The 8,617-nt window shown below is 40.3% G+C and overlaps 1 protein-coding gene across 1 annotated transcript; it reads left to right on the top strand.

Moving 5' to 3' along the window:
* Positions 1 to 3,919: 3,919 nt before the first annotated feature.
* On the top strand, positions 3,920 to 8,350 carry LOC145411927 (uncharacterized). The gene has a single exon (XM_080281896.1). The coding sequence runs from the start codon at positions 3,920 to 3,922 to the stop codon at positions 8,348 to 8,350; it is 4,431 nt and encodes a 1,476-aa protein (XP_080138022.1).
* The last annotated feature ends 267 nt before the right edge of the window (positions 8,351 to 8,617 follow it).

Genomic DNA, 8,617 nt, shown 5'->3' with positions numbered 1-8,617 from the left:
TCTGATATGTTGAAGTGTGAATAGTGATATCCCATGAGTGATAATAGTGATGAAATAGAGAAACAGACTCGGGTAGAAACGAAGTGTTGTCGTTCCTCAGGAAGTGTAACGGTGACGCCATTAGCCTTTGGAGAAGCGAGTCCGGCGTTCCCGTTCACCTCCCCTACATTTTTTAGCTGAATAGTGAGGTATTTCCCATATTTTTGTGTACTGTACTTTATATTATTATTTATTAACGAGAATGCTAGCTAGTTCTGTCTGAACCTCAGATAAAAGTGTGATTTTTTTTGTAGGCCTAGTATCAGGTGCCCGGGGACTGTGAATTAATATTTATTGTGTTGAAATGACTTTGCAGTTCAGTATTTATTAGGGCTATGTTGTGAGTAAATGTTCACATAGTTACTTTGTGAGGCACAATGATATTGATGCAGTGATGATTTTCATGGTTAGAGTTAGTTATTCATGCTTACTGTATTTGTTATAGTACTTTTTCTTCCATGTTATCCCTACAATAAGTATTATTTTGAGCAGACCTATGTGTCTGTAGTGCCATGTGTTATTCTGTTATTATTTGAGATGCCAAGTGTTGTAACTCATGTTTCTTTATTATGAGACCTTCCTGATCATGTGAAGGGATTACATGCATTGGGGAGAATAGTTATTTATTATTCATATTAACTTCTAGCAGGTCCAACTGTGGAGGTCTAAGTATCAGTGAGTAAGTCCAAGTCCAGGCGTGGAGGTCGAAGTCCCAGTGAATCAAGGTCCCAGTGTGGAAGTTAAGGTCGGGAGTGGCAGAGGACTGGACCAGTGAAATTTGTGCTCAGAGGGAAGATTATGAAGAAACACATTGGACTGGGATAGAGAAACTAAGTTTCGTGGATTTGATATTAGGACCATATAGAGATATATCTTTTGAACAATTGCCAACTGATTCATGTTTAATCTGTAAAGCAAGTACCTGGGGAAGATTTCTACTTTTTGGTCTTGTTAATACACATTCCCTCCCACTCGAACTTTATTGTTTGTATAACCCTTGAGAACTGGTGGTATAGAGCTTACCTAGTAATTTATTAACGTGCAACTTAGAAGCATTCTGGGAAACTGCGAAGGTTGGGCTTGGGTTGGCCTAGTTGGAGACTGGCCCCGTCATTTTGGCATGCTATCACTCTTAACTTGACCACTTGAAATATAATAAACGCAACCGAAGAGGCCGCTAGTGGGAGAGGTCTCCATCAATCTGAGTTCCTGACCGTTCCAGCACACAGTGGTCATCAATAGTGACTTGTTTTCTGCCCCTTTTGACCATGTAAAACTCTGGATCGCAAAGGTGACAGTACAGGGTCCTTACGAAAACTTAGGTTCGGTTTGGAAAAATAGTCACTGATAAGGGTAATTCCCCCCCACTCCAAAAAAAAAAAAAAAAAAAAGTGGCTTTCTAAGATGGGGTCCGTCTGTATACAAACACCACTGATGACTGATGCTATTTATTGTTGAGACAGTTACAGAAAACTGAACTGAACTGAAATATTTATTGTTGTAAAAGGTACAGAGTGCTTATCAACAAAAGAAGGTGGTGGGTCTTGCCACACACCTTCTTCAGCCAATACAGTTATATACAGTTAGTAATTGGAGATTCGTGGGTGTGGCCACACCGTGGTTTTTGGGTGTAGCCACATGCCCATTGAAAAAAATGTTACACTCTATCTAATAAAATACAGAGGCATTCGTAAGATGTATTACACATAGGAGTAAGGGTTAGTATTAGAGTAGTAAAGGAATACAGTGAACATAACAGTACCAGCCCTGGCCGAAGGTGATGACAGCATCGCCTTATCAGCAGGTTGGTGAGTGATGGCCACAACACCCTCCACCACCATCACACCTACTACACTCTCCAGCCACTACACTCTCTCTTCGTTTCAGATCTTTACTTCCTTTCGTTGTACATATATTTTATACATATTCTTCACTGGTGCACGGGAGCGTTTTTCTTGCACAGGCTTGAAGCGGTACATTTGTCATCAGCTATGGCTTGGTAACATAAGACACACACACCCTCTAAGATTACACCTCTCTTTCTCCAGTTCATATCATCACAACTGTTTAGTTGATCATACAGTCTGTACATGACCCTCATTTGTAGATAACAGCATTTTTCCCTTACACTGGCTTGGAAGCACAGTTGTTAGCGGCTATTACTAGGGACAAACCAGAGTGTTTGGTGAATGTTGCTGATCTTTGTAAGATAGAACGAAGGACAGCAAGTGTTTGTAAATATAAATAAACGCGTCTGGATGTAGTGCTTGTTAGTATTGTGGTACATATTCAGGATATTCACGCGGAATTGGCAGTAACAGTTTTTCACTGATTAACCATGTGATTTGTTAAGGCAACGTCAAGAGTCGTGGGTTTCTGTGCTTAGCAGTTAGTGGACATTCCATTATGTAATGATGCAGTGTGTGTGCCACAGGCGCCCCACACACTGCGCATGGTACCGGATCTTCTCTGGTGAATTCCCAATAATATTTATAGCCTAGATAATATTTACTGTTGGGAAAGTTACAGAGAACTTTTACAACAAAAGAAGCTTTTCAAACGCTTTCCACCGCTTTTAAAAGACGTATAAAATATCGCAACTGGAACCCGTGATGAGAAAATACTTAAAAATCCCAAGAACAGCTAAGGTGAAAAAGAAAAGAAAATGAAAAATAAGATGGTCCTATGTGTCCTTATGAATTGTCGTACTATGATAAAGAATGCTAAATTTAATTATGTTAAAACAAATTGCTAATGAAGAGGTAACTTGAAGCCTTCCTTGTCAGAATATTTTTTTTTTATTTAGATTTTTTATTGGCCATTCAATACGAGCCCCAACACTCTGGGGAACACTGTCCCTGAAGGCCAAGGAGGAAAGGGTGAATGAGATCGGGATATATATATATATATATATATATATATATATATATATATATATATATATATATATATATATATATATATATATATATATATATATATATATATATTGTTACGTGGGTGGCAATGACACGTCACGGCTCACCCGACCACCTACAAGTGCCTGATCTTTACATGTAATGTCACCACCTTCACTAGCGATCTCGGAATGCTGTTGGGACAAAGACTGGACCATGCTGCAGCACACTTGCTATGTTGACAAGGGTTGTGGATCCAGGGCTTGAGGATTCGGACTCATTCGAATTCTAAACAGATTTGTAGTGGGAGCTGGTGAAGAGGGAATAAGCAGAACTACCTTGGACTGTGAAGGGAGAGGGTGACGAGGGCTGGTCGGTGGTCGGCGGAGCCGGGTTGTGGTTTTACATCAATATATATATTTATCTGTATTTGTGAGTGATATTATCTGCTGACCCATATAGCAGAATTTTGTATATTTCTATGTTATGTTTATTATTCGGTGTGTAATGTGATTCATGCTTTATTGTGGTAAATAGTGTTGGTGAAAGTAAATACAGGTTTTAGGGAATGAGGATTTTTAATGTAGCCTGAAGGAAAAGGAACACAAGGATTCCTAACCAATGATTTGATACTAGATTTGTTTTGTGGGTTCTGTTACGCACCTTGTTCGGGATCAGCCGGTGTCTGCTCAGAACTAAAGCTACGTGACAAAATTGGGGGCCTGTCCGGGATCCTTTTGCTCCTTTTGCTACTTTATTGCACTGTTTTAATTGTGTTGATCTAATGTGTATTTAAATTTTAAAGAAGGTATTAGTAACTCTTCAAAATGACTTTTGATGCTGAGCAATTCCTTCAGTCACCTACAGTGGAGATTTTAATTGATTTGAAGAAGGCAGACTTACTTAAAATTGCTGAAAAGTTGGATTTTAGTGTAAGGAAAAGATGGTATAAATTTCAAATTAGGAATGAATTGATAAAGTATATGGTGGATGAAGAATTGCTCCATAAGGGTGCACTCGATTATATAGAGCATGATGGTGATATGGTGAGGATAAAGGAACTAGAACTAGAGAATCAGTACCGTATGAGAGAACTAGAGGTTCAGAGAGAAATTAAATTAAAAGAGTTGGAGCTTAGAGCAACAGCACCATCCACGGTTCCTTTTAACATAGCTAGCAATGCGAAATTGGTTCCGCCATTTCAGGAAAATGCAGTGGATAATTATTTTAGATATTTTGAGAAAGTCGCAGTTAGTTCGGGTTGGCCGAAGGAACACTGGACAGTGCTACTCCAGTCTGTGTTAACTGGTAAAGCCCAAGAAATATACATGTCTATGTCTGTTGATGACTGCCGTGATTATGAGAAAGTGAAAAGTGCTGTGTTGAAAGGGTATGAATTGGTGCCTGAAGCTTACCGACTGAAATTTCGAAATCTGCTGAAAAGGGATGATCAGAGTTTCTTGGATTTTGCAAGAGAAAAAGAAAGTCTGTTTGGTCGATGGTGTGAGAGTGAAAATGTGGGTCGTGATTATGATAAGCTGTGCCAGATGTTACTCGTTGAGGAATTTAAGAGGTGCTTACCTGATCGAATTAAGGTATATTTAAATGAAAACCGGGTAAAGGTGTTGAATGATGCTGCCAGAATGGCAGAGGATTATGCCCTGATCCATAAAATGCTTAGTGTAGTAGGTACTGAAAACTTTGTAGAACCACAGCCTACTCCACTGACAGGTAAGAATGAGTTCACAAGTGACAAAAGAGAGACCGCCAGCCCTAGTCGTAACTCTACTAGTGATAAAAGGAAGCCAGTAAGATGTTTTAACTGTAAATTGATGGGTCATACTGTTAATAATTGCTGGTTCTTAAAAGATAAAAAGTCCAAGGATGTTCCAACAGCTCTTGCCAGTATTAAAAGTATAAAGGATGTAAAAACTCCAGTAGATGTCAATATGCTTGTAGAAGATACATGTAAGATGGGTAATGTAAGAGACGAATTTAAGCCATTTTGTTCAGAAGGAAGTGTGTCCCTGCGTGATGATGAAAATGGTAAAAAGCCTGTGGTTATATTGAGAGATACAGGGGCGGTGCAGTCACTGCTGCTGGAAGGTGTGTTACCACTATCTAGGGAGACTTCTGATGCTAATGTTGTTTTAGCAGGCATTGAGTGTGGGCACATGACTGCTCCATTGTATAAAGTTCATCTCGAATGTAAATTCCTTGATGCAGATGTAACTGTAGCAGTGGTGCCTAAGTTACCAATGGAAGGTGTATCATTTATATTGGCAAATGACTTGGCAAGAGATATGGTATTTGTTAACTCCAAACTGAAGGTAGCTGTTCTAAGTACTCCAGACCTAAACAGCGGTGAGCCGGAGGAAGCAGACGCCACGGAGGTGTTCCCCGCCTGTGCGGTCACGAGGGCCATGCAACGGGCCGTGCATGTCAGACCCGATCCACTGGACCACGAATCCCATCAGGCAGCCGATGTGAGTCAGTGTGCATCTTATCCATCCAAGGTATGTGGACTAGATGGAAATGTGGAGGGTGACGAGATAGCCTCATTATTCAATCACGAGACTGACAGTGATAACACCAAGCTAAGTAATTTTCTTGTTGAAAAAAGCAGGCTTATAGATCAGCAAAGATGTGATGCAGAATTGCGTAAGATTGCTGAACTAGCTGTGTCAGAAGAGGAAGTGTCAGGTGTCCCTACGGGGTACTATAAGAAGGGTGGCGTGCTAATGCGTAAGTGGAGTCCTCGTCACGTGGCTGCAGGAGATGAGTGGCATGTCATACACCAGGTTGTGGTCCCCACACCGTACAGGTCCCAGGTTCTCGGCCTTGCACATGACTCACCGTTGTCAGGTCATATGGGAATTAACAAGACATGTAGGAAAATAATGAACCACTTTTATTGGCCGGGGTTATGGAAAGATGTTGCAAAATATTGTAAATCGTGTCACCAATGTCAGGTTGTGGGAAAACCCAATCAGAAAATACCTGTTGCACCTCTGTACCCAATTCCTGCTATTTCTGAACCTTTTAGCCATGTAATTGTAGACTGTGTTGGTCCACTTCCGAAAACTAAGTCTGGTAATAATTATCTCCTCACTATTATGTGTTCCTCCACCCGATACCCTGAGGCAATCCCCTTACGTAAGATCAGTGGCAACAAAATTGTCCAAGCACTAACCAAGTTCTTTTGCACGTTTGGACTGCCCAGAGTAATACAGACTGATCAAGGCAGTAACTTCCTCTCCCGAGTGTTCCAGTCAGCAATGCAACAGATGGGGATAGAACACCGTGTGTCAAGTGCGTATCACCCAGAGTCGCAGGGTGCGTTGGAAAGGTTCCACCAAACGCTAAAGAATATGGTGCGAATTTGTTGCCATGAGAAGGATGATCAGTGGGATGAAATGATTCCATTATTGTTGTTTGCAGTCAGGGAATCGGTGCAGGATACACTGGGGTTTAGCCCGTTTGAGCTGGTGTTTGGGCATGAAGTGAGAGGTCCACTTAAGATGTTAAAAGAGAAATGGTTAAGTGATGATTCTGAAACTAATGTGTTAAAACATGTAATGGACTTTCGCATGAAACTCAACAGGATGTGTGAGCTGGCAAGAGCGAACCTCTGTGACTCCCAGAGACGGATGAAGACGTGGTACGACAAAGATGCTCAGTCACGAACATTTTCACCTGGTGATAAGGTACTAGTCTTCCTGCCTGTCCCTGGGCAGTCACTGAAGGCACGCTATTTCGGACCCTATGTGATTGAGAAAAAGCTAAGTGATCTCAATTATGTTGTTAAAACTTCGGATAAACGTAAAGAGTCAAGGCTTTGTCATATCAACCAGATAAAGAAATATATAGAACGTAGAGGTGAAGAGCCTGTTGAAAACTGTAAAGATGTAATCATGCTTCATGATGTAAGGGATGTGACTGATGATGGAGATGAGAAAGATGATCCTCTAGCTAATGTACCTCACTCCAAGTTAGTTAATTCAGACATACTAAATAATCTACAAGAAAAACTTGGACACTTGGATTTAACTAAACAGCAGCAGCTGGCTACATTAATATCAGACTTTGCTTGCCTGTTTTCTGATGTTCCAGGTCACACAAATTTAATTTATCATAATATTGATGTTGGCAAAAATAGTCCTGTGAAGCAGCATCCGTACAGAATTAATCCTACTAAGCATAATCAGTTAAGGGATGAAGTCCAGTACATGTTAGAAAACGGGATTATAGAGCAAAGTGTAAGTGGTTGGAGTTCACCATGTATACTGGTACCTAAGTCTGATGGTGGGATTAGGTTCTGCAAGGATTTCAGGAGAGTGAATACTTTGACTAGAGATGATTCATATCCCATACCACGTATTGATGACTGTATTGACCAAGTTGGCAAGGCAAGGTATGTAACTAAGGTGGACCTGCTGAAGGGCTATTGGCAGATTCCCCTGACGGAAAGGGCAAGAGAAATATCTGCGTTTGTGACTCCAGATGGACTCTTTCAGTATTGTGTAATGCCTTTTGGTTTGAAAACCGCGCCTGCGACCTTCCAGCGTCTAATTAATGGTCTAACGTCGGGGTTAGATGGATGTAGAGCATATCTGGATGATATAATAATCTACAGCGAGACCTGGGATGATCACCTGGTGAGGCTGCAGGCGCTGTTTGAGAGGCTCAAGGAAGCAAACCTAACGGTAAACCTTGCAAAGAGTGACTTTGCCCATGCGCGGGTCACCTACCTGGGATATATAGTGGGTCAAGGTCAAGTAATTCCTCTAAATTGCAAGATTGATGCCATTGACAAGTTTCCAGTACCAAAGTCAAAGAGAGAGGTGATGAGGTTTCTTGGCATGGCTGGTTATTACAGAAGATTTGTTAAGAATTTTTCAGATGTAGTTGCTCCATTAACTGATTTATTAAGGAAAAATGTAAAGTTCATTTGGTCAGAATCTTGTGAAAATTCATTCAAGACAATCAAAGCTATGCTGGTATCCTCACCCATTCTTAGCTCTCCTGATTTTGATAAGGGATTTATACTTTATGTTGATGCCAGTGATGCTGGTGCAGGAGCAGTGTTATGTCAGACAGACAGCAGGGGTATTGATCACCCAGTGTGTTATTTCTCTAAGAAATTCAATAAGCACCAGAAAAATTATTCTACAATAGAGAAAGAGGCATTAGCTCTGATGCTAGCCCTGAGACACTTTGAAGTCTACTTATATCCTGCTCGAGAACCTGTGAAGATCTATACTGACCATAATCCTTTAACTTTCATAGCAAAGATGAGTGGGAAGAACCAATGGATTTTAAGATGGAGTTTAGAAATGCAGAAGTACAATTTGGATATTAACCACATAAAAGGAAAAGAAAATATCCTTGCTGATGTTTTGTCCAGAGGATAGGTCAGATAATGATTGAAAACAGATTGTAAATAACTAAAATATATAGGTATCAATATTACTGTTATCTATGTAAAGATTTCCTCTTCAGTTGACCACCTAATGTTGCCCAGTACCTCTTCTAAGATAATGTGTGTGCTTAGTTTCCTGGTGATGAAATATATAACAAGTATATAAGAATATGTGCCGTGAAATAATAGGATCTATGGGTTTTAGTTAAAAAAAAAAAAAAAAAAAAGTTAATACTTTTTTTTTCTTTTAAGGAGGGAG

The sequence above is a fragment of the Coenobita brevimanus genome, chromosome 91 (assembly GCF_032717465.1).
Source record: "Coenobita brevimanus isolate Jiangsu-jjx chromosome 91, ASM3271746v2, whole genome shotgun sequence".
NCBI classification, from domain to species: domain Eukaryota; kingdom Metazoa; phylum Arthropoda; class Malacostraca; order Decapoda; family Coenobitidae; genus Coenobita; species Coenobita brevimanus.
The sequence above is the reverse complement of the archived record's forward strand: the minus strand, read 5'-3'. Positions and strand labels throughout refer to the sequence as shown.